Here is a 27416-nt window from a genome sequence, read left to right on the forward strand (position 1 = left end):
ACTGCTTCAGATCCATTCTCTCAGAGACTGTCATCCACATAGACCAAGGAGCTGAGTTTTTTCATTTGCAGCCCTCTTCTTTGGAACAGTTTACCTCCAAAGATCACACTAGGCTCAACTTGGTTGTTTTAGGAAAACCTTAAATACTTGAGGGCCCTCACCCTGGGCTGCGTTTAGATGTTTATTGCTCTTCAGTTACCATTTTCTCTGTAATTTTACTTGTTACTGGTAGTTGTTCTTTTGTTATATTGTTTTAGAATTTTCACCTTAATGAAATAAAAGAATATACACTGCTCAGAATCTCCCTGGCTTGGAGCAGCATATAAACCTCAGTAAGTAAATACATACAGAAGTAAACATTTATTCTGAATATCTTGGCATTTCTTTTGGAAAAAGTTACATTTGACAAATTTTAAAGCTGTTTCCAGAGTTAAAAAAGAAATATAGAAAACTATAAAGGTTTGTCTGGAGTGAAAAGGGTAACAATCCAGGATGAATATAAAATCTTATAAAAGTAACAGTGTTTTGCCTTATCAAATATCTAATCTTATTATGGAAATATGAGTTATAACAGATTTTTACTGTATGAGTTTGTGAGATCCCCTTATCAGACAGACATTATTTTCCTGCTTTGGGACTTCCAAATACTTGCTAAAGACTTGAGGAGGTACAACCATCAAAAATAATTTTTGTATCACAGTACAATTATCTTACCTTGAACACACTTTTTTTTTAAAAAAAGATGTAAATTATTGGTTGTTATACATATCAAAGAAATCCACTATCATTTTCTAAGCAGTATTCTTCCAAAACACGCTGTGCTGGCTTTAACACTGCAAACCAAACATCTTAGGAAAAAGATCTTGGAGTGTCATTATTTCCAGTGTAGGTGTATACAAACTGAATTTCATTTTTTTAAACGTTTCTCATTGCTTCTGACATAAGCCACTTCCTTTCAGAAGCCCACACACAGCTGTATCAGACAGATTCTGTGACTTGCAAAATGTCCCAAGAGACACTTTTGCACAGACATTCTGTTTAATACTCCCCATTATTATTGCTCCGAATAATGAAAAATGAATAAGCTATTTCAATATTTACATGTTTTCTAATTACATTATTTTAAATGAGGACTTTTTTAATTTGCAACTATTTTTTATGATCCATAATACATTTTAAACAGAAAAAAAGATTTTTGAATACTAAAACTAAGATGTTAGCACCACTTGCTGATGCTAAGTAGAGCTGTATCTTCTCTTAATTCTACAGTAATAAGGAATAATAAAACAATCCACTGCAAGGGAATCCAAATTATTCACCAAAAAATCACCCCATTATCAATTATACACACCAGTCAGATTTATATAATTCTCTTACTCTGAATTATTATTATTCATAGTCAGGGTTTGCTAGTCATACTAGAAGAGGTCACAGAAATCTAAACCTAACAATTCAACTGTATTTTTGATTCCTACAGTTTCCACAGATTTTGTGCACACTCTTTTAAGCATATTGTTGTACCCAATAGAGCTAGAGTTTGCCAAGAATAGTAGGACATATACAATCATAAGCAGAATGTTCATAATTGTTGTGTAGCACAACAATATTTATTTATTTATAAGATTTACATAGCCTCTCATCTTATATAATATAACCTTTGGGCAGCTCACAACAGTATTAAAATAGTAATAAAAAATAAAAACAATAAAAAGCATAAAAACCAACAAAAACAGAACATACCTGACACCCCAAACCCTGCACATATGAACATATGTATCAACTGTAGAGCTTCCTTAGAAATCTGCAATGAGATGTTGCTTGTGCAGGTTTTTTCTACATTTAACCACATAAATAATAGAGATTTAAAAATAGGACCAGACAGATTGCTTGATACCAAGGTCAAGAAAACATATCTGTTCCCCAATATGTATATGAAATAACTAGTAAAAGCATATAGGCATGATAGTTTAGCATTAGAAATACACTTTTATGTATCACCTTAGAATTTCCATTAAGCTTTCAGGCATGAGGTAGACATATTGCAAGTGTATGATTATTTAACTTTGCAAAAGAGGAGAATGTAAAATGTTAAGAAGAGTTAACTACTATGATTTCCCAGCAATATCCTTGATTCAAAGAAAAACATAGTGAAGCTATATTTGACCTATAGACAGGAAGGAAAAGATCTCTTTAGATGTTTTTCCTGAGTATAGAATGTCATGAATATCTTTGCAATCTCCTCTGCCTTTTTCTGCCTTTTGTACATTCAAATCCTACGTACCTTTTCCTCCTCAAAAAACACAGTAACAGAAAGCTATAACAATCTGAACACATTTGTAAAGACTGAATCTAAGATTTTTAAAAATCAGGATTTTAGTAGTAGTATTCAGTTCCAATATGGTTTTAAGCAAGAATTAAGGAATTATATAATAATATTTTAACTTAATAGTGATCAACTACTATTCTTCATTTAATTCCAATTTACTATAATTCTGCATATTTAGTTATTCCTATATAAAAAATTAGTCTACCACTAACAAGAATACTGAATAATTTGTCTAAAGAAATAACTGCCAAGAAATCAGTAGAAGTTGATCAGAGTCCTGTTCAATCAGGCCATCATATAAGCCTCAACAAATCCATATTTCAGATTGCCCTTTCTACCCAACTAAATAAAGAAATTTAAACATAAATCAGGATACATAAGAAAAAATGTCAAAAGTATACTAAATATCCCCAAAAGATTTTAACAATTTCCCCTTCTGCCACACTCACTCCTGGCAATCCTCATCTTAAAAAGGGCGGGTGCTAGCTCATTCCCAGCATTGATTACATATAATAAAGTGCATTACGTTAATGGAATTTCAATCAAACAGCTACTTGGGGTGTCCAAAGAATACACAAAAGAATAGTGTGAGCCAACTGATTAACCCTTAATTTTATTATGAATTCATGAAGAAAGTTACAAGCCAATTTTACTTTAAAACGCTGGATGCATAAAACAACTCTGATGCTGACTTCACAAAACTTTGAATATCTTTAGCCCATTTTATATGCCCAAAATAAGCATCTAAATTTTGGTGAGAGGATTATTTCAATAATTTTATGTTTCAAAAATATACACTACAAGTAAAATGATACTACATATACCTACACAAAGAACAGTCTGGCTTTAAAACATTAAAATATGAATAAAATGTGAATGCACAATCCACATTTGATTCCTCCAGAGATGCAACTTTATCCCCCAATTTTTAAACGCAAATTGCAACTTCGTCATTATCTACAACAGCAGGCCAGTATCCACTACACATACAACAATCTACCTGTCCTTCATTCCTACAGAATGCTGCTTTATAAATCAGTATTCCTCTGGGCTACCTTTAAATTGCAGGCTTAAGTACTGGAGAATAAGTGGATGAAGAGCTCATTAAACAGAGATATGGCATAGTAAACTCATGGCCAGTGAGATATAATGAAACTCTGCATCCTGATATTGGCCAGGAGACAGAAAATGGATTTATTAAAAAGCAACAATCCCCACAAAAAGATTATATTCAGAGCATGTGAAGAATATTTGACATCAGAAATATTTTCAAAACTGAATATTGATTAAAACATTCTAGGAAGCAAATACAATCATAAGATTAAGAAAATAAAATGTCATCTTTGGACAGATTTGTTCTTATCGAAATATATACATCTATACCATATTTAAAAATTCATCACAATATTTTGTTTATATATACAATATAGCTTTTCCACAATCCATTTGGATAAATACACAACATATTAAAACAATTGTGCAGTTTATCACTTATCTGAATTAATAAGTGTACAGCTGCCTAACTATATCTCTCATAGAGATTTCTTCCTTACTTTCTCATCTATTCATAGAATTTCTCTATTGGAAATAGAGAAAAGTCCTAAGTTTACAAAGATTGGAAGACCTGGATTTTGTAAGATTACATGGGAGAATTGTAAGAATATTTATCAAAAGTGAAAGAAAGAAAGAAAAAATTCATGGAGCAGAAAATTATGGAAAAGACACTTTTCTTAGTCTCTTAAAAATGTATAAACACTGATATTTCATAAGTTCCCTGAATTGCAATAAATGCATTTCTTTTGATATACAATGGAATAGACTTTCTATTTTCACATGACCTTCCTTTCTTTTAAAAAGCATATTACATCATCTTCCTCATATATGTATGTGTGTGTATACATGTATGTGTATGTATACACACACACAAACAGATGCACGGACCCATATATAACAACTGTCTGTTAAATTAGTGTAATATTATTCAGCTAAGCTATTTACTGAATATACAGAAATATATATTTTTCAAAAAATCAATGACATGTAAGGTGACTTTGGACAAAAATGTATTTTCCCTCCTGTCTTTTTACCACATTCCACAACCTCTTCTGAAGCATCCTCAGCCGTTCTGATAAAGCTGATGACCTGAGTTTCATTTATTAAAATGACATGGGGAAACTATTGGTAGAAGTTCTATAATTCTTTTGCTCACTGCACAAAGGAAGAAGTGAAGGAGCTGGGTGCACCAAGAAGTTTTTTTTTTTAAATCTTATCCTGTCAAGATTCAAATGTCCAAATATGGCCATATTAAGCAAAATTAGGTATTTCGCCACTAAGTTTAATTAGATGGAGAACAAATGTTTTATTAATCAATATAGAAACACAATGCTTTTATTAGTTTCAAATATTTTTAAAGAAGCACTTCATATATTTTATTTTTTAACAATGCATTTAAAATGTTTACTATGCCCCTTTAATATTTTTAAATATATGCATACATACAGGGAAGAAATAAACACCCCAGAAAAACAGAATTGGCAGCAGTTCCTACCATGTACACCCACTCTGGCAAAAAAAAGACAGGTTACTTCATTAAATGAAAGAATAAAGAAAAATAATCCTAAAAAAATTGTAATGCCCAATGATGCACATACAACCAACAAGTCAATATCATGGATCTGCTTCTTCTGCTCTTCCCCCCAATGCTCTCTTTCCCCACCAAAAATGGTTGGGGAGCCTATCATACACTGTATGCAGTATCTTATGAGGTAGGGGAATTTCCAGATTGGGTCACTTTGTATAATCAATGCAAGATTCCTCCAGTCAAATCCAGGCAAACCTACCTTCCCTCTGTAATCCTCATAAAACATAGTCAACAATGTTCAATTGGTCTCACTGACTAGGATTCTCAGTGGGAAGTAGATTAAGAACAAAATCTTCCCTTCCACCCTTACATGGTTGGATATAGCCTAATCTGTGTGAAGGGGGGAAAAAGTTTACTGCCCTTTAGAACTTATTTACAGGATTTGCTTTTAAATACATAAAACTGGTCCCATTAAAGTTTATAAATTGTTTACTACTATGCCCAACAGTGTTTATACACCATTAAAGAGTGTTCATACTTCTTTTCCAAGAAGTATGACAAAAAGATGGAAGAAAAGTCTGATTCATAATACGATTTGTTTTTTATTGACTTACGTGCATATCCTTGAAAAAACAAAAATGACAAACTGGTGGACAGGTTTGCATTTCATGTTAAAATCAAAATAAACAAACCATATTATAGTTCAGTCTTATGAATTAATAGATAAAAAGAAGGTGGGAAGGGAAAGAGAAACTTGTCTAAAACATTTAAAATAGTGGCATATCAAACATTAAAAACAAAATTGCTTTATGGTGAATTAATTTGTAGTACTATATGTATTTTGTTCCACAATGTAATTTTTAAATCTGAAATCATAATATTAATGTTGTTGTTCTTTAGAACTAGCACATATGGTTAGATAGCATCACTGAAGCAATGAGCATGAAACTGAGCAAACTCAGGGAGGCAGTGAAGGACAGGAAGGCCTGGCGCAATATGGTTCGGAGTCGGACACGACTTAACGACTGAACAACAACAAGCACATATTTTCTCCCCAAAAACCAAAATCAATTCAGTAAGCAATAAAACAATAACAAGGCTAGAATTCAGTGTATCTTTTAAAAACTTTTTACTAAAAATTAAGCTAGCCAATATAAACTGAAATTTACTTTGCATTTACAAAATCTATTCCATTTTGCAATCCAAAATTATCTTGTATAAAACACTGTTTAAACTTCAGAAATAAACAAAATTAACATTGGTTCATTACGCTATTATCTAGTGAATGCCTTCTTTTGACCTGATTTTACAATGTCATCAGGAGATGGTGATTTGAAATCAAATGGAGTGATTTCCATTAAGGGTCCAATTTCATTAATTTTTGCTTCTTGTATTTGCCTGCTGTACAAAAAAGCCTTATGAATATTAACACTTTGATGTTTACATCTCTTTGAAGGGTAATGAAGACATAAGGTTATAGCAAAAGCAGAGGGTCTTGCACACAAAGCTTTTGTCCATGAAATGGTGCCTTTTAAAATAGGTGATTTCACTTTTTTTTTGCTTTTCTTGCTTCCTTTAGTTACAAGCTTTTGCTGCTTCTGCTTCAAAAATAAAGCTTTAGTTTCTGGAAGCATTGTATCTAACTGTATTTCTACAGGTTCTGGAGATAATACTGATTTTCTAATAAGTACACTTAGATCAATATCTGAATTTACAACTGAAGGTTGAACCTTTTTAGCTAAATGAAACTCCGAATGGCTGTTTATTATTTCAGGGCTGTCCACTGCAATACATTTTGCAATTAAATCTGAAAGTGATAAACTCTCAAGCTCTTTTACTGGAGATGACTTAGAGTGTGTCAAGGAAGATAAGGATCCTGAGAGTTCTGTCATGCCAGATGATACTGGAAGTTGGTTGGCTAGCTGAGACAATGGTGAATGTCCCAATTCCATGTCTGTGAAGCCTGCTGATGGTAAATTGCAAAGATTATGCAAAGAACAAGGCTTGCTTGAATTGCTTCCTTGGTGTTCCTGCAGGAGATCAGCCAGTGATGGACTTTCAGACATTGAAAATGCTAAGCTACTAACCTTTGAAGAACTGCTACTGCGCCCTTGGAAGCAACCCTTGTTTTTGCTTTCCAAAGAATCAGTCATTTTATTAGATGTATTACTTATATTATCTAGCCTTAAATTATCAAAATAGCTATCCAAGCAGCTTTTGGGTCCATGATCAGATTTTTTCTGTAGCATGATTAATGAACTAGCTTGTGCATCTGATGAATCACCTGTTTCATTAAGCATAAGCATGTCCTTTAAGTCCTTAACTTCTTTAAATTCAGACCAACTCCAAGAAGCTTTTTCTGATAGTTTTCCTTTAAGCAATTCAGCCCCTGAATTAAAGCAAGCATCATATTCAATGCAAGATTCCCTACTTGTAGTGCTATTGCTGTCAGCTTGTGGGAGAATGTCACACTTGATGAATTGTTCACTGAATGATAAAGGAAGAGTTTCCAAGGATTTACATGAACCTGTTAAAGTTTTCTTTTTGGCAGAAGGAGTTTTCCAACGTTTGGATCTGAAGATAATTTTATCATTTGGAACTGAAGTATTATAAGTGGATTCAACACTGACAATTGGACCATTAAAGCTAAAGGAGGAACCAGTGGAATCAGAAATGTTTTCAACCAAGTTACTCAAATGATTAATATTAGAAAATATTTCTGAACAAAATAAGCCTTACCTTACAACAGCCAACAATTCCAAGACAGAGGCAAGGTCACAGAAAAGATAGTTTCAATTTCCAAGCAGGAAAGGCAACAGCAAAATCAAGAAAAAAACATGAAAGGCATTTAATTAACAAACATTATTGAAACTGTATTTAGAGTAGTATGCTGTATGCTCAAGAATTCAATTTCACATATATCCTCAATTTAATTAAAACTGCTATTTGAGTTAAAATAATTTAATACAATATATAGTTTGTCTCCAATTATATTTACAGGATGCACTACTTATCTTTGTAAGACTAAGATTTAATTATATGTTAAGTATCATTTTTATATTACATTTATATATATAGTCGTGTGAAAAAGAAAATACATCCTCTTTGAGTTCTATGGTTTTACATATCAGGACATAATAAAAATCATCTGGTCCTTAGCAGTTCTCAAAAGTAGGTAAATACAACCTCAGATGAACAACAACACATGACATATTATACCATGTCATCATTTATTTTACAAAAAGAAAGCCAAAATGGAGAAGCCATGTGTGAAAAACTAAGTACACCCTTACTGCTTCCATAGGTATGAAGAGGCTAAGTAACAGCCAGGTGCTGCTAATCAAATGCCCTTGATCAATGGATCATCAGCAAGTGTGACTACCTCTATAAAAGCCGAAGTTTTAGGAGTTTGCTGATCTCAAGCATTGAGGTGTGTATTAATACAATGCCAAAGAGTAAAGACATCAGCAATGATCTTAGAGAAGCAATTGCTGCTGCCCATCAATCTGGGAAGGGTTATAAGGCCATTTCCAAACAATTTAAAGTCCATCATTCTACAGTGAGGAAGATTATTCACAAGTGGAAAACATTCCAGACAGTTGCCAATCTTCCCAGGAGTGGATGTCCCAGCAAATTCACCCCAAGGTCAGATTGTGCAATGCTCAGAGAAACTGCAAAAAATCCAAGAGTTACATCTCAGACTCTACAGGCCTCAGTTAGCATGTTCAATGTTAAAGTTCATGCCAGTACAATTAGACAAAGACTGAACAAGTATATTTTGTTTGGAAGGGTTGCCAGAAGAAAGCCTCTTCTAAAAAGAACATGGTAGCACGGCTTAGGTTTGCCAAGATGCATGTGAACAAATCACAAGACTTCTGGAACACCGTCCTTTGGACAGACGAGACCAAAGTGGAGATGTTTGGCCATAATGCACAGCACCACATTTGGCAAAAACCAAACACAGCATATCAGCACAAACATCTCATACTAACTGTCAAGCACGGTGGTGGAGGGGTGATGATTTGGGCTTGTTTTGCAGCCACAGGACCTGGGCACCTTGCAGTCATTGAGTCGACCATGAACTCCTCTGTATACCAAAGTATTCTAGAGCCAAATGTGAGGCCATCTGTCCAACAGCTGAAGCTTGGCCAACACTGGGTCATGCAACAGGACAATGATCCCAAGCACACCAGCAAATCTACAACAGAATGGCTGAAAAAGAAAAGAATCAAGTTGTTGCAATGGCCCAGTCAAAGTCCAGACCTCAACCCGACTGAAATGCTGTGGCGGGACCTCAAGAATCCTGTGCATAAACAAATGCCCACAAGCAAAGTTGTAAAGAAGAGTGGGCCAAAATTCCTGCATAACAATGTGAGAGACTGATAAAATCACACAGAAAACAATTACTTCAAGTTCTTGCTGCTAAAGGTGGTTCTACAAGCTATTGAATCATAAGGCACACTTACTTTTTCACACATGGCTTCTCCATTTTGGCTTTCTTTTTGTAAAATAAATGATGACATGGTGTAATATGTCACGTGTTGTTGTTCATCTGAGGTTATATTTACCTACTTTTGAGAACTGCTAAGGACCAGATGATTTTTATTATGTCCTGATATGTAAAACCATAGAACTCAAAGAGAGTATACTTTCTTTTTCACACGACTGTATTATTTAGCTACTCAATTTATAGAAAGGTAAGTGCTCTTTTTATAAACAGCCAGTTTGGGGTAGTGGCTAAAGCCGCTTGGCTAGAAACTGGGAGACGGTGAGTTCTAGTCCTGCTTTACGCACAAAGCCAGCTAGGTGACTTTAAGCCAGTCACTCTCTTGTAGCCTCAAGAAGGTAAAGGCAAAGCACTTCTGAAAATGTTTCCAAGAAAACCGCATGGACTTGTCCACGTAATGACCAGGAGTCAAGACTGATTCGAAGGCACCCACACAAAAAAGTGTTCTTTTTAAAACTTTGCAACATGTAATTTTGCAAATATACATATAAGCGTACCTTTAGTTGGCTTTCCTGCAATCACATTATCCTCATTCTTGGTTTTTGTATTTTGCTTATTGTCTTGTGCAAGGATAGAATCCAAAGCTTGTTGTATATCAAATTTACTTCTGAGTACTGCTTCCACCAGCATTTTTTCTGGCACTGAATCTCCAAGTACTTCTCTCATACGATCAAGACATGAATTAAGTTGAGCTAAAAAAAAAATGGAATAAAATAATGAATTATTAGGGTAAAATCTTGCAGACAAGATCATATAAATAGCTGAAAATCAATACAGATAGTTCTTGCTTAACAACCACTCATTTAGTGACTGTTTGAAGCTAGAACGGTGCTGAAAAAAGCTATTTACAACCAGTCCTCGCACTTACAACCATCGCAGCACCCCTGTGGTCATGTGATCATGATCCGGGCACTTGGTAACTAGCTCGCACTTACAATGGTTGCAGTGTCACAGGGTCACGTGATCACCAGTTGCAATCTTCCCAGTCAGCTTCCAGCAAGCAAAATCAATGGGGAACTACGTGGTTCGCCTAACAGCTGCATGATTCACTTAATGACCATGGTGATTCCCTTAATGACCACCACAAAAATGTTGTAAAATTGGGTGCTGTCACATGATGCCTTACTTAATGACCACCTGCTTAACAACAAATTTTCTGGTCCCTATTGTAGTCATTAAGCGAGAACTACTTGTATTCTAATTTCCCTTAAGTGAATCACCACCATCTTCATCCAGGAAGAAGAAAAATATGTATTTCCTGCACTTTTAAGATATATTATTTATTAAACTTATATTGCCAACTAGGATTGTACAGCATTTCAGATGGAAGGTAAAAGGATGCTTCAGAGCAAGTATGGGCATACCTGTAGCACCTATATTGAACTTATTATTCAATGTCTTTTTAAAACACTTTTCACTATTATAAAAATACATCATAGGAATATATTGAAATGAGCGCAAACCTGAAGATCAATGTATTAGTCAACATATTTGAAAGAGAGGCACAAAGCAGAATAATTGAATTTCATGCTGCTGTCCAGTTTAGTACCATACCTATGATATTTTGCTTATCCCAGTTTGGTGTACTGGTTAAAGTGCTGCCCTAGAAACCACAAGACTATGAGTTCTAGGCCTCCCTTAGGCATGAAAGCTGGCTGGGTAACTTTGGGCCAGTCACTCTCTCTGAGTCTAACCTGTTGACGTGGGGAAAATAGGAGGCAGGAATATTAACTATGTTCACCATCTTAAGTTGATATATACAGTAATACCTCGGTTCACGAATGCTTCTGTTCACGAACAGCAGCATTCACAAATTTTTGCTTCCGTTCACGAACTCCGCATCGGGTGATGAACACGACCCGTGGCCATCTTCCCTGCTCTGGCACGTGGTCGTGGCTTCCTCTAGGTGAGATCGCGATCACAGACAGACACTTGCTGTGAAGCTTTTTGGTGTTGCCTCAAGCAAGGTTAGTGTTCTCTCTCTTCACACTGTACTGTACTTTGTTTCATATTTTTGTGGTTAAAAAAAAATACATACGGTTCAGAACGGATTAACCTTATTTACATTGAACCTTATGGGAAAATTTGATTCGGTTGGCGACCAACTCGGTTGGCGACCACGTTCGTAGGGGTCAGAACGGATTAATCTTATTTACATCGAACCTTATGGGGAAATTTGATTCAGTTCGCGACCAATTCAGTTCGTGACCAGAATCGTGGAACCAATTAAGTTCATGAACCGAGGTACCACTGCGGGATAAAGATATAATCATCATCATCATCATCCCAGTAGTTCTGGGTTTTAGGACCTTCTGGTTCTGGGGACTTTCCATCCCGTATTCTGGATGAGGTTGCACTGCCCAAGACAGAACCTGTGCACAACTTGGAAGGCTCCTGGGCTCACATCTCCTGCTTAAAGAGAAAATGGCAGCCATGGTCAGGAGCACCTTTGCACAGCTACATGTTACACGCTAATTGCACCAATTGTTCCTGGACTGGGAGCCCTGCTCATAGTCAGTCATGCTTTGGACATTCCCAATAGGACCACTGCAATGTGGTCTGCATGGTGCTGCCCCTGAAAATATTTGGAAGCTTCAGCTTTTGCGAAGTGCAGCAGTGTGGACAGTTATGGGTGCCTGTTATTGGCACATATGGCACCTCTGCTCCATGAGCTGCACTGGCTGCCAATGTGCTTCTGGTTTTAATTCAAGGTGCTGGTAGTCATTTTTAAAGCCCTTCATGGCCTGGGGCTGGGTTACTTATGGGACTGTCTCACCCCAGCTGTATCTACCCATCCTATTAGATCCAGCAGGAAAGGCATGCTCCAAGTCCCATCCATCAGAGAGTATCATCTGGCAGGACCCATGAAAATAACTTTTTCTATCATGGTGCTCACCCTCTGGAATATCATTCACCTGGAGGTAGATTTGCCCCAACCCTGCTGATCTTTTGCAAGGCCTTGAAGACCTGGTTTTGACATCAAGTCTGGGGCCCTGGAGGTGTGGAGTAGCCCATTGGATGGCTATATTAATTGTTAGGATAGGTTGGTTTCTGGCTATTTTTGTTATTTATAATTTTTTGTTACATTGTTTTTTTCTGTTTTTAAGCACTGGTAGCTGCCCAGAGTTATGTTTTTTAAGATGGGTGGCCATATAAATTTAATAAATAAGTAAACCCTATTTGGTATGTTTGATTTCATAGTGTTCTGCAAGTTCTTCTTGTTTTATAAATATAGGGAAATACTTACCATGTCTAGTGACCTAAGAAGCATGCTAATACAGTACTACTTGAATACCCATACTCTAACAGCAGTAGAACTACTAGCCCCTTTCTAGAAATCATAACCATCACATTCCTTAAATCATACATTTCCTAGAGTGAATCAGACTAGCTTGTGAGTAATCTCTGAGTAATTCTCACTGGGAATTATTGAAATGATGTGATCTAATATGGCAGATTAAAGGGAGTGATGCCAAGTCTCCTTGCCCCATCTGTCTTTCCATCTCCTACCATAATTTGCTTAGTCTAAGAAGTTTTACAGGTTTTAATTTATTGTATCAGTTCTTTCAAATGCAGATGTCAGCCAAGCACATCCATTTATTCAAAACCAAGTATTTCTATAAACCAGTAAACAGAGCACACAAAGTACACACATTAAATGAATGAAAGTTAATATTATTTGTATAATACCTTTTTCAAGTCCAGTCAGCTGGTGACTGGAGATAAAATTGCTATGTTCTGAGTCTTCATAATCATATTCCTCTAATGGCTCGCCAGAGACTGAAGGATTATCTCGTTTTGAATAAATAAATTGAGCAGCTAGAACAAATCAAGAATAGAACCAGTATCATCTGGGTGAAATCTCCACAACTAATTTGCCTTCTATTCTTAAACTTTTAATGTCTTTTCAAGAACTGCAAATATTTATTACCTATTCACAATAGATATTTCAGTAAATTTGATTCAAATTTCTATAGTTTTATTCTTGGCAATTTGTTTAATTATGAGGTACACATAATTCGTTTAACTTTTAAATGTTTCATTTGAATTAAAACTGTTTTTATTAGATATAATGATGAATGATTATTTGTTCTTAGCATAATCATATGGCATTAATAATCCTAAACCAGCCTTTCCCAACCTACTGCCCTCCAGTTGTATTATATATGAAGTCTCATTATTTCTATCTCTTGTCATACCCATCCAGCCACAGCAAAAGGTAGTTTTAATTCCTTTTCTGTGGCTGGATGGGTATGACAAGAGATATGGATGGCACGAGAATTGGGAAGATTATCCTAATAGATAGATAGGAAATACAGATTGAGCAGTACTATTCTTCAGGTAAGCTGATTTTACCAGATATTAATTCCAAACCAATTTCTAAAAGTGATCATAAACAAACAAGCCATATTAGGAATTTCTGCTTCCATTCATTATTCATTTTTATCAAACTGTATGGCAAGTTATTATATATACATTCCTATTACACACAGATGCAGCAGCCTAAGCCGCCTACACATTAAACAGGACACCATAAAGCAATAATGGAAAAATGTTATGCAAACCTGTTGATGGTGAGATGCAGTAATCATCTTCTACAGACTGCCCATAAAGGTCATCATCTTCAAAATCTGAGAGGCAAAAACACAACCAACCTTCTCATAACTGGAATTGTGAACAGTAGTCTTATTTAATTGTAACAAACATCAGGCTACATTGTAATTAAAAAACATTTCCTTTTGAGCGCTTTTGAATATTTTCACTAATTAATTCCTGAAAATATAAATTATTTTATTTATAGCTTCTTCTTGAAAATGCATTAAGTCTTTTCATACATTTCCTTATCCCAATACATTTAGAACTTATAACTTACCCACAGAGTTCCTTATACAATAAAAAACAAAAAATACCAAATTCTGCAAGAATGCCTTCAGACTCACTATTTTGGGTACCATTTTTCATTTTTGTAGTATAGTATTTCACTTTGTTTAGAATAGAATATATTCTGCTTAAGAAAATAAGCTTGAACCACAGCATTAATATTAAATATTAATATAATATAATCTTAATTTTCTAACTTCAGAATTTGAAGTATTTTAACACAGTTCAAACTCAGTATTTAAATACTGAAAGTAAGCCAATCTCAATAGGTTAGGCCAATGCAAATAATTAATTTCACAGGGTAAAAGAGATGCTTTTAAAAAGTACAAGCTCTTTAAAATTGTGCAGAGAGAAATTAAATGCAAGGAATCAAGTTGGCAATTGCTTGATAGTAATCTTTAAAGTCATTGTGATGTCATCACTAGTAACAAATAATAATCTAATAGGCGTATTGAAGCAACTCCCTGTCACTAATACTTCAGTTTAAAAATGATGACTTAATTTCAATGTCTAACTACGGAACTATTAAATTCCTAACTTGGGATCAGAGATTAAAATATCTTTCTCCTATACATATGTTGAAACAGAATACTGTAGATAAAATAGACACAATATAAAAGAACAATGACAGGGATGAAATCACAATTATGTTAAAAATAAGATGTGGATTAGAGGATCGTTTTAGTAGATCACATGATGTAACCCGATATTAAGTATATATTTAAAAATCTGAAAAAAATGCTATTTGCAATCATTGGACAAGATTTTAAGAATAACCTTTGTTAACAATTGGATGTAAATCTCTAATTTAACATACACTTGCCTATCAGTCCAAAACTTTTTTTAGATGCATACATCTAAATAGTTTCTTAAATGTATCATAATATTTAACCAATCTGAACCACTTCAATGTTTAAATAAGAAGCTATCATTAACTACACAATACAGAATTTATAGGTGTGGGAGAAATTTTGTTAAAGTTTTTAAAGTACATGAAATGCAAATAAAATTCCTTAATATCAATGAACTTTTCACTTTCCAAATATCATTTAATCAAAATGTTTTAAATATTTGATTTTATTTATATCTTGCATTTTTGCCAGAAGGTCAAGATATCATACACAATGCTGCCTCCTCCAAAGCCTTCCAGCTATCGATCCTGGAAAGTTTCTCCTGACCTAACAGAAAGCAGCTACATAGAACTGATATTCTTAATATAATTTGGGCAGTGATTATTAGTCTGTTTTTCAATACTGTTGCGGCATTCTTCTTAAATAAGTGATGGTGTTATTTTATATTGGTGCAATTATATTTTTTAAATCATTTTTCTTAAATTTGTTAAAACTTCCAACAGAGTATAATGTATAAATGTGCATGGATCCTGCATTTATACAAAAGCCAATGAAGCATTAGGAAAAGAAACTTTTGGAAACCAGTACTTAAACTGATTAGAAAACGTCTAAGTGCCTCAATCTAAATCCCCCCCAATGGTCCTCCAAATCTCTTCTTACCAGAAAATATTCAGAGGAAAAACCTATAAAGACGATTGGTTTATTCACTCTAGTGTTGCGTTTTCTATAGGGACAAGGTGTTATCTCTGCTTCCTTTACACACTGGCCAACCAAAGCCCTCCCCGACACTCAGCTGTAGATGAGACAACAGTCATACCCACGCACGCCTTTTTTTTTTTTTTTGGCTTCTAGCATTCATTCATCAAAGGTATCCCACACAGAAGCTCCGGGTATAATGTCGAGTTATTTTCAAACTCCATACATTATTGATGACCATTATCACACGGATAGGAACCAGTTCTGCCAGGCTGAGCATGGAGACCAAGCTGCCGGGCTCCCCTGGGATTCAAACCACCGACGCCTCCCGGCCTCGCGGTGCACAGGTGTCCTTTGGGACCACGTAAAACGGCGGAAAGGCCACCTTTCCCCGAAAGAGCACCTACCTACGTAAGCTGACCTAGTTGATGCCAAGCAGCCTCCCCCCGGAGGCAGGAGCCGGACCTGCCTTTGGCTCCCCGCCGCCTCCCGCTTCCACCTCTGCCCCCCTCCCGCAGGAGCCAGGCAGACCGTTAGTGATGTCACTAACGCTCCTCACACCATCCCTGGAAGACGGCTCGGAGCCCTCTCGGTAGAAAAAGGGGCGCTTCGAAGGGAGGACAATAAGGAGTCTTCACAAGAGACAGCAACTCACTCTACCTTCGTCGTAGTTGTAGCCACGCACATTCCTATGCCGGGCCATGACGGGCGAGCTGAGGAAGATCTGAGGTAGAACGGCGAGGCGAGGCCTCTGAGCCCCCTCAAACTTGGGCACCGTAGTAGCCCCACGCCACCATATTGTTGATTTGGGCCTACTACCACCGCCCCGCCTTCCTCTCCGTCGGGCTTTCTGCGCGTGCGCCAACCCGCCTCCCTTCCCCGACTGCGCATGTGTGACCTCGGTGCTTCCTCCTCCCCCTCCCTCAACGATTGTCGGATCGCGGACTAGGCGAAACTGGGTGGTGTGGTGCCCCCGTTCGGCCGGGCGTCGTTCTGTAGATTGCGTCGGATCAGCGGCTTGGCGTTAGGGTGCCCTTGCGGGCTAGATTCTCCAGCACTGCCTCCAACGCAGCACCAAGCAATTGCTCTTGCTCGTCGGGCCGCCAGGCGCTCTTGCAGGTCGATGATGTGCATGTTTGATTCCGAAGAAAATCCTTTGGGTTTCAGAGGCATTAGGGGTTCAGAATCTCCACATCCCCTGGTAACTGCGTTTATATCCCTTAACCTATCCCCAGGACACTGCCTTTGTCTTCTCCAGTCTACAACAGGGGCATCTTAAAGCTGGCTCTAGCTGTTTTGGTTTTCGGCGTGCTGGCTGGGGAATTCTGGGAGTTGAAGCCCACGCATCTTAAAGGCTGTGAGACTGAGAAACCCTGGGTTAAAAGTAGTTTTTCTTCTCCCTACACTACACAGTTTTTGCAATGGACAACAGGGGTGAGGGAGGTAAATAAAAAAGTTAAGTTAGTGCGCTCAGCTGTATGATCCAATTGTCCCCGGGCCGGACCAGCACTTTGGAAAGGACTTGCAGGGTCTTAACACAGGCTTTTACGTACACAGGTTTAGTGGTCATTTGAAAGAGTAGTAATCCTGACTTAAGCAGAATGGTGATTTAAACCAGAAACAAAGGCCAGTAATAACAGCTACCTTTTACTCTTTCCAACATCACCCTACACCCTTCTCTTCTGTGACTTGTCAGCTGGGCTATTTGTAGGTACAGGTTTAATGCTCTTTCAGAAGAGGTTCCCTGTCTCTGGACTGTTACCTCAAAGGTGGCAAAACCAGTGATTCTATGCAACCCACCATGCTTTATTTTAAGGAGGGGGACTGGTGGTGGGTTTTTTTCACCACCTGGTGATGCTTGACAGGAGAGAAAATAGAGCCAAGGGAACCTACCAATCACCTATCAATTTAACGTGTCCCTCATTAAAACAATACTGACAGCTCCACTCACCAGCCTCATAACTGAAGTAAAGAAGTAAAGTGAAATTTATGCCAGTATTCCTTTTTATCAACTTATGAACTCTAATGCAACAATCATGCTGTGACCCTAAGCTGAGCTGACTTCAGGCTTGGTATCTTGGTAGAGATATTTTCAGTGTTTTTAATTAAAATCCTAAAATCCACAAATGCATACATGCAGTTATGAACAAGGTGATTCTCTTAGCACTTTCTGAGCCTAGGGATTTAGAACTGGCCTGCCACACTAAACTCTTTATCATCTCATTTAGCATTCTTCGTGGCAGTAGCAGAATGCAGTAAGAAAAGTTGTTAAAGAGCTAGAAGTAAATGCTAGTCAATTTATTGCAAACAAATTAAGAGGCCACCAATAAATCCTGATCTATCTTCTTCTCATTTCTATCTTAAACTGAACAGATTCTCACAGAAAAAAAATCCAAGATGGTTTTCTCTCAGAAATTTATTTTTTGTCCAGATTTTCCAATATAAGATGTATTACTCCTGAGTTTAAAAAATGGATCCCTGTAACCCTCATATTTAAGTAATAGGTTTAACTAGGGCTCAGTTAGTATTACTCAAGCATCTCAATAAGACTTCAAAATTTGTGAACCCTCTGAAAAACCTGAAGACAACGTAGCATGATTCCCTCCCCACCCCCACATTGACTGATGTGGGCTTAGGCTGAGCAAAGGATGACTAATTCTAAGTTACCAGTAAAATTAATAACTTAGACTTCAACCCTATAAGAAGATTTCCTGAGAATCTTGTTGAATGCAGTGTGCTTTATTATTGAGTTAAACCTGCAGATCATTGATCAGTGAGGATTTGAATCTGCATAGCACCAACTGCTATACTACAATGATTGTTTAATGCTGTGATTCAGAATAGGACTTTAAAACATAAAATGGCAAAATCATATGAGACAAATACAGTGCCAAAATGTATCTGAAGCCTATGCTCTATGTATCTCTCTCTATAGGAAGTTTTGGGGGTTTTTGTTTTGTTTTTGTTTTTTAGAGTTAAGCTCAACACCTGGCAGTTCCGTGGACAGGTCCATGTAGTTTTCTTGACCACAGTATGGAAGTGAGTTGCCACTGCCTTCATCCACGATATTTCCTCATGTTATCCCATTCAAATACTAACTAGTTTTTACCTAGAGAGGTTCAGTGTTTGGATCCAAAGCAAGGATCTGGCATGGATATCCGCATTATGTATCAGAGTCTCCTTAAGGAAGGTATATCTTCCCTTGGGTTTGCAAGGTAGCTGTGCAGACTTAGGAAAATACTTGTTTAAGGGACAGTATAATCAGATGCATATTTTCCTGGGCCTGGACTATTACCTTGCAATTCCAGGAAATTGTATGTTGTCTTTAATGAGCCACCAACAAGGACAATAATTATATCCATACTGAATCCAAAGTACCCTTTCCCTCTTAAAATCCAAATTCTATATATGAGATGTGTTCCACCTAGCTGAGCATATCTCTATATAAGACCAAAATAACAACTAATTGCACTGCTTAGAATATGGTGCAATAACCCCTACAAATTATTACAATATCAATCAGATTTTTTTTTAAAAAAGAGCAAACTATATACTATTTGTCTCAACTGTGAGCATATTTAGCAAGAGGCAGTGTGATATAGCAGTTACGGTGTTGGACTGGGAGTGGGGGTAGCCATGTTCTACTCTAATCTCAGTCACTGTCAGCCCCACCATGTAGACCAGACCAGGAAATCAACTCCACAGGAAGGTTAAAATAACTTTTATTGAGGTTGTCTATAATAAAAGGATCTTGCAAGTCTGGTTGTGCTTATACTTCCATGAATTAGGAAGTGTCTGAGCTATTTCCAAATGTAATCTGTTGTGGACTTTAAAAAATATTTTACCCCTCATCGCCCTAGTAACAGATCTTGCATATCTCCATCAAGGTTATCTTCCTTACTCTCTACGTTGATGAAGGTACTCAGCCCAAACAGAGAGTTATTATGGGGAAAAATAGGAAGAATGAGCAATATGTTTGCTGCCTTGAGTTCCTGATGTAAACTCACTGTAACATGTCTAAAATTAATAATAAAAAAATTAAAGTAGCAATTGCTTTTCGTCTAATTTTAGGCACAAAACTTTACTACCAGAGTTTTCCTTTCTAGGTAGCATCAGATACAAGGTAACACAAAATAAAAGGACATTTGAACAAGCCTCAGTAAAAGCCTTTCTCTGACTGGGCTTGTTAGGCTAGAAAGTCTGCTGTGATATGGCTTTGCTTCCTATTGTAATAAGTATGCATCTAACTATGCATTGGTGTCTGTAAACCAGTTACCTAATCATTCCATTAGTTTTATAGAATCCTGCTGCAGCCACAAAGAGGCATATGTAGAGTTTTCTCTCTACAGCCCTTTCAAGGTTGACCGAAAGCTGTCCTGTAGCATTAGACAAGGTTAGATGGGATGAACAAATGAACTAATAATCAAAGATAAACTGTTAAGCTTTCGTTGCCCTAAACAAATTTGAAAGGATGTCCTGGCAAGAACCAGCACAACAAGTAGTGTCGTCATAAGCTAAAAATCCAAACTTGCTTTGGCACTTGATGGCTTCTACCCAATCTCCAGGTCCCTTTCATTCCCTGGTCTTTTATTGGTAACAGTGTTAAAGGATCACCTTAGAGCTATATGCACCAAAAGATCTTCCTGAATTGGATCTAAAGTCTAACATTAAGTTGCTCTCAATTTGGGGCCCTATCACAAATTCTGAAATAATGGGCTTTGTCAAACAACTTAAGCCCAATAAAGCCCCAGGTGGTGATTTTATTACTGCTGAAATTCCACATTGTAATCTGAAAGGGTGAACCCCTGTATTAGCTTCTCTGTTCACTTATATCAATTGTTCTGCACAAATATCAAAGGATTGTGGGTAGCTGTTATAGTGCTTATCTACAAAAAGGATGATTGAGATTTGCCCACTATTAGCCCATCAATTTCTTAAACATAATAAGCAAGCTTTAGGTCAAGCACTTATACATGGGGTGTTGCTAAGACAATTATTTTGAGAAACTGGAAAAGTAACACTATTCTTGAATTAAGGACTGGATTCACAAGATGTGTGATTTATCTGTTTATGAAAAGGCAATGTTATCTACAGTACTAATCAAAAAATGATACAATATGTCTCCCTCTGGCACAGATTTCATGACATTTTACAACAATAAGTACGGAGTATCATCAGTTATTTAATTTAGATAGTTTTATATTTGTAAATGTTAACATTTGATGTGTATTTGAAATATACTGTATAGTTTCCAAACCCATTTTTGTTGTTCCTTTTTTTAGTTTGTTTACTGGTTTTCTTGTTTTGGTTTGTTTTTAAGCTTTTTGTATGAATTTTTTAAAAAATTTCTTTAAATAAATATTTGTTATATAACTGCTTTTTAAAAACGAAACCTGATTGGGTCAATTCAGAACACACGCTGGCAGATGAGCAGGCACGTTTCAGAGCTAGATGCTGAATTTTTTACCATGCCCTTATAATGCAACATCTGGCCAAAAAAATATTCATCCAAATCAGGTTCTGCATTATATTTTGTGCTTATTGATTTCAGATCTGCATTTGGTCTTATCGCCAGAATAAGCTGTGGAGCAAGATGTAAGAATATGACAGGTGGCTACTTTCTGCTAATGTACAAACTCTATGAGAACTCTAGAATAAAGGCTTACTGTTGTATACAAGGCTGCTGCACTTGTATACAACACAAGAAATTCCAGCTCAAAAAGGAGTAAGATAGGGATGCATCTTGGCTCCTTTGGTTCAATTTGCTTGACATGCTTGATCACCAATTTTATGTTTGTATAAAAACAACTACTTATACCAGTCTCTTATACCAGTCTCTCCAATTTTTCCTTCTAGTAGGAGTTGCTTGTGAATGTACCTTCAATATATAATTTCACAGGATTTTCCATTCCTCCTAAATACTTCTGATCTCAGTTTAACAGTTGTCTTACTCCATATCATTGGGCATGTCACTATTATCTAGCATAATGTTTCTGGCCATAGAATGGGCTAATACTTTATTTATTTATTTATTTATTTATTTATTTATTTATTTATTTATTTATTTTATTTAATCAATCAATCAATTTATATAGCCACCCATCTCACCACAGGCAACTCTGGGCGGTGTACAACAAAGCTAAAAACAGTAAAATACATTCAAAATATATAAAACAAAATAAAACAGAAAATAAAAGGAAGTTAAAAATAAGGGAGCCACCTCACTAATTCCCGTCATCTGGAGTCCCCAGGCCTGCTGGCATAACCAAATCTTAAGGGACCTCTGGAAGCTCAGCAGTGATGAGGCCAGTCTCACCTCGGGGGGAGAAGATTCTACAGAGCAAGTGCCACAGCAAAGGCCCGCTGCCTGGGGCCTGCCAAATATATTTCCCTAGGCAATGGAACCCGTAACATGCCCTCTGCTGGTTCTGGTAGGATAGGCAGATGGAATTGGGGAGAGGCGGTCCCTCAGATAGCCTGGCCCCGTGCCATGAAGGGCTTTAAAGGTCAAAACCAGCACCTTGAATTGGACCCAGAAACAAACTGGTAACCAGTGCAGCTCACTAAGCAGAGGTATAACGTGTTCTACTAGAAACACACATAACTGCTGGCGCCGCTGCATTTTGCACCAGCTGAAGTTTCCAGATACTCTTCAGGGGCAGCCCCATGTAGAGCGCATAGCAGTAATCTAACTGGGAGGTGTCCAGGGCATGAGTGACCATGAGTAAGTCCCTCTGATCTAGGAATGGGCACAACTGGTGTACAATACGAAATTGTGCCAAGGGCCTCCTAGTCATGACTGCCACCTGCTCTTTGAGTAGGAGTCATGAATGTAGGAGGACCCCCAGATTGTGCACAGGGTCTGTTTAGGGCAGTGCGACCCCATCCAGTACCAAAGATGGTAAAATCCTAGAACCAGAGGGGCTCAAAACCCAAAGCCACTTACTCTTGCCAGGGTTCAGTTGAAGTCTGTTGTTCCCCATCCAGATCCTTACAGCCTCCAGACACCGAGATAGAAGGCCCACAGGATGGCTTAAGTTGCCAGGAGGGAAGATGTACAATTGAGTATCATCAGCATACTGATGATACCTCACCCCATGGCAACGGATGAGCTCACCCAGCAGTCTCATGTAGATGTTAAATAGGAGAGGTAAGAGCACCGACCCCTGTGGCACCCCACATAGGGGGTGGGGGCAAGATCTCTCCTCCCCAATCACCACCGACTGGAACCAACCCCAGAGAAAGGAGGCAAACCAGCACAAAACCATGCCACCCACCCCCAATTCTCTGCGTCGGTCCAGAAGGATACCATAGTCGATGGTATCAAAAGCCACCGAGAGGTCAAGTAAGGCAAGGATGGATGCACAACCATCATCTTGCCCATGCCAGAGATCATCCAAAAGCACGACCAATGCTGTTTCTGTACCACTTGTCATTGTCTCATATAGTTGTTGGAAGGAAGAAAAGAAGATGGTAAGATATGACAGACATGCTAGAGAAAATGTTAGGAACACAGTACTTCAATAAATTATTTCAATGTTACAAATTAGGCTTCCTTTCATTCAGTGCATCACATTACAAAGGACAATAGGCCAAATCATCATCCATTTGTTATATTATTTAAATTCATCCATAATAAAAGTTTCATTGCTCATTATAAAACAAATATGCTACCATTTAGGGACTAATCTACTATGTCAGATGCATTCTTCATTTTAAAAATCTACTTGAAACCCTATCTGATCAAAGTTCATGCCTGCAGTATGATGATTCTTTTATATCAACATGCTTGTCATTCTGACCTTTTAAAAAATTATAATACCACAAAGTTGGGTGGATATTGAAAATATGCAAGCTCTTGATAATGAGACACATTATCACAAACTTTAAGAGGAACTGTTTACCCCTCGTTCCTCAAAAAACTTTTCAGGCACTTGTCATTATATTACATACTCCTTTAAGACCCATTGTGCTTAATGTTTTCAGTGTATGTGGCAAAATAAACACTCATGCTATTACACATTACAAGTGAAAGTATGTATTCATGATGTTATGTCACTACATGGTGATTATTTTTGAAAAAAAAAAGTAATGTGAAACAGTTTTACCTGGGTAGCTTGTATAAATCACTTCATCTTATCCTTTCTTCTTCATCTATAGCAGTGTTGTCCAAACCTGGCCACTTTAAGATGAGTGGACTTCAACTCCCAGAATTCCCCAGCCAGGCTGGCTGGGGAACTCTGGGAGTTGAAGTCCACTCATATTAAAGTGGCCAGGTTTGGACAACACTGATCTATAGGGAAAGAATAGTAGCCATCTGATATAATAGCAGATTCTGTGTTCCAGGTGAAGTTTCCCCATGATAGCTATGTTGCGCCACTGCAGTTTTAAGCTGTTGCTGAAGTCTTGGAAGTGTACAAGGGCTGGGAATCAAAAAGTGAGGGAAGGAAAGTACTATGCCTGTTTGTTTGTTTGTTTTAAAGTCTTGGTATTTCTATACTGACTTTCTAGGCAGAATACTCTCTCAAGGTGATTTCAGTTTAAAAGCAAAATGACTGAAAGGTTTAATTCCACCGCAAAATAAAAATAGCTGCTGCTGCAGCATTCTTATTCAGTTAAAATATTTAGTTAGGGAACTTTGTTTTGAGGAACAACTATGTATTTGTGTTCTTTCTACATTATTTGTTTGTATCGATATAGGCATCTGTACTGACGTTCTTCCTGTGAATTTGGACACGAGAATCCTACTTTTGAGGATTGGATGCCACCTAATGTAACCATGCTCACATTCACCTACCTTATCTCTGTCCATTTGTAGTCCTTGAAAAATCTTGACTGAGTGGCATTGTACCATACACCTTGAATACAGTGGACAAAACTATCTAGCACAGTGTTTCTCAACCTTGGCAACTTTAAGCTGTGTGGACTTCAACTCCCAGAATTCCCCAGCCAGCCATGATGGCTGGGGAATTCTGGGAGTTGAAGTCCACACAGCTTAAAGTTGCCAAGGTTGAGAAACACTGATCTAGCAGCTATGTACTCTGATAGAAAGCTGTCCTGAAGAACCATAGAAGGGCATTTATTCATAATGCAAAGGAATCGTGTTCAGAATTACATCGCTTTTTGAACAATGTAGTATACATGCAGACATTTTGCCCCTTTCTTGATTGGTGCTTCATTTTTTCCAGATGTCATAATAGAGGAATGCAAGCTCTCTATACTGTATATGTGCACCTTAATTTAAATCAATCTTTACCTTCATATGTTCCACTGTATGCATTTATAGTATATAGAGGGATTTGAATGAACCTTAATTGCTTACTGAGATGTGCCTTACCCGTAGATAGTTCAGACTGGAAATATGCTAGTCCGTGCACTAAAATAACTATAAGAAAACTAGACAATAATAAATGTTCATTAATGGTGCCTAAGTTTACTTTTCCCTTTTCTCTCTTAATCCCTTTTCTTTCTATGTTGTATCTTTTAGGTTGTAAGTCTGCAGGCATGAACTGCCTTCTGATATTTATGAGCTACTCTATAACTTTTTTGGCTACAGGCCAGGGTAAAATGCTTCAGATAATAATATTAAAAAATAAATTACTCAGTAACAAGTAACAAAGAGACCAGGTACATTTTCTGAATTTGCACAATAAGATTATTTCATACAAATTAATATTAAAGCATTATTTTGTATGATAAATGCATTTAAACATGAATTTCAGGATATTTGAGGACATTAAGATGAAATTAACTTTCATTCTGCAAACAATTTCTTAGCCAAGGTTTTGTTTAAAGTGTTTTAAATCTTCTGTTTACTAAAGTCAAAGTATGAAGGATTGTATCTCATCAGTCACACATAACCCACCATGTCTTAAGTTGGCAGTAAAGAGTAAAGAGACAATAGAGCTGTCTTTGTTTAAATATTTAATTAAGACACCTGGATGTAACCTAAAAAAAGGAAATATACAGCTTTAAGTTGTCAGCTATGGATGGATGGAGTAAGAGAACCATAAATAGGGAGCAATTCCAGTATTTTTTCATCAAAAACAAAAAAACAAAAAAAATCAAAAGAAGTTTCATCAAAAACTTACTAGTCAAAATACTCCTTAGCTGGGCAGTTACTATTACAGAACACGCTAATAAATGCTTGTGTTTAGCTATTGGGATAATGCCATTGTGACCAAAGAGGTAAGAATTCCCCTTGTCTCCAGTATATTACATACTTAAATAATCATTATGGCAACTCGTTGGGCTTTTCCTTCAATGTTTTTGAAATGAAAATAAGCGATAATCACGTATATTGTACATAATAGCAAAAGGAAAGAATACATTATACACAGTGTTAACTGAATGACTTACTCAATTCATTGTAGCATTTACTACTGAATAAATATTCTGAGTATAGCCAAGCTCCACTAAGAGTGCAATGGATCAAAGTTTTAGAATATACCTTTACATCAAACCTGTGACTTTAGTTGTATTTCTATCCCAACTTCTCAAACTTCTTGGATCTTGCTTTCCCTTCAGCTGGATGGAAATGCACTTTTTCTCAATTGTGTCTCTGCTCCCTCTCTTTTCTGCCATCAGTGGAGCCAGGTGACACTGTCGTACAGCCTCAGAAGAGGCTGTATTTTAATCATGTCTGGAGGCTAATATTTTGTAATTGTGGGTCATCATGATAATCCAGTGTTTGAAACAGAATTTCTTTCTGGTGATAAAGTACAGTCTAAGGATGACCACTGCTGTCAGAATTGGTTTGTGGCTCACGCTTTTCTGGATGAAAGTAACAGATAAAAACGTGGTTAACAAATAATATGTACCTGAAGACTATGAATAAGTTTAATGAATAGTTTGTCACTGCAGGCATTAGGAGATTTATAATGCTTCATAATGTAAGACAAGAAGATGAAATCAAAAATGTATTTACTAAATTATATGGTCTGTATATAAAGTTTGTGATGAATCCCTGTTATGGAGCTAATTCTCCAATTCGATCCACTACAGTGGATAAAAAGATTTTGTGTTTTGAGAGGAAGCACCTTTTAAATTAATTATTCTGTCTATAAATAAATAGCCTGTTGAATTAAACAATGAAGACAAAATGGTTTAACCGTGTATAAGAAGCAAAAATAAAATAAAATTAAGTCCAACAATTTCTCCATGAAAGCTGATCACTTCACTATTTTAGTTTAAAATCACATTAAAAATAAAAACCTACAAAAACAAACAGAGCAGCAATCTGGCGTAATAAATAATTACAAAGATCACCTTCTTAGGATTCCCAAAGAAGTGTGCATCATTAACAATTATTAACACTCAAGGACCATGCAAGTATCTAAAGTACTGGTTGCACGAACCTTCCTAATCACTAAGAACTTGCTGAAAAGCCCTTCTCTAGAAACCACTTCAGATATAGGTGGGTAGTGTTCAGAGACAGACACTTTTACACAATGATGTTTCAGTACTGGAATAGTCTATTATTGTGCACTTGTTTCTTTACCTTTATGAGCCAGATTACACCCATTTTCTTAACTGATACGATGTTAACTTTTCTGATAATCCTGAGATTTTCTA

The 27416-nt window shown here is 36.8% G+C and overlaps 1 protein-coding gene and 1 pseudogene across 2 annotated transcripts in view; one reads left to right on the plus strand and one right to left on the minus strand.

Annotated features, from left to right (window-relative positions):
- HBS1L (HBS1 like translational GTPase) overlaps positions 1 to 16689 on the minus strand; it is a 54950-nt gene extending 38261 nt beyond the window's left edge. Inside the window, exons 1-5 of one of the 2 annotated variants that reach the window (XM_025166197.2) lie at positions 16503 to 16680; positions 13980 to 14045; positions 13105 to 13233; positions 9912 to 10106; positions 1326 to 7641 (exon numbers count right to left, since the gene is read on the minus strand). In XM_025166197.2, the coding sequence (XP_025021965.2) occupies positions 6182 to 7641; positions 9912 to 10106; positions 13105 to 13233; positions 13980 to 14045; positions 16503 to 16545 (1893 nt within the window). In that variant the 5' untranslated portion in view covers positions 16546 to 16680 and the 3' untranslated portion in view covers positions 1326 to 6181. Of the gene's footprint in view, positions 1 to 1325; positions 7642 to 9911; positions 10107 to 13104; positions 13234 to 13979; positions 14046 to 16502 lie in introns of those variants that run through there. The other variant, XM_007427432.4, reaches the window with a different exon arrangement.
- Positions 16690 to 26480: 9791 nt separating this feature from the next.
- On the plus strand, positions 26481 to 26893 carry LOC103067315 (trafficking protein particle complex subunit 2-like; annotated as a pseudogene).
- The last annotated feature ends 523 nt before the right edge of the window (positions 26894 to 27416 follow it).

The sequence above is a fragment of the Python bivittatus genome, unplaced genomic scaffold (genome assembly GCF_059951505.1).
Source record: "Python bivittatus isolate LINGU-HERP-01145 unplaced genomic scaffold, Pbiv_v1 ctg000020_np1212, whole genome shotgun sequence".
Lineage (NCBI taxonomy): Eukaryota > Metazoa > Chordata > Lepidosauria > Squamata > Pythonidae > Python > Python bivittatus.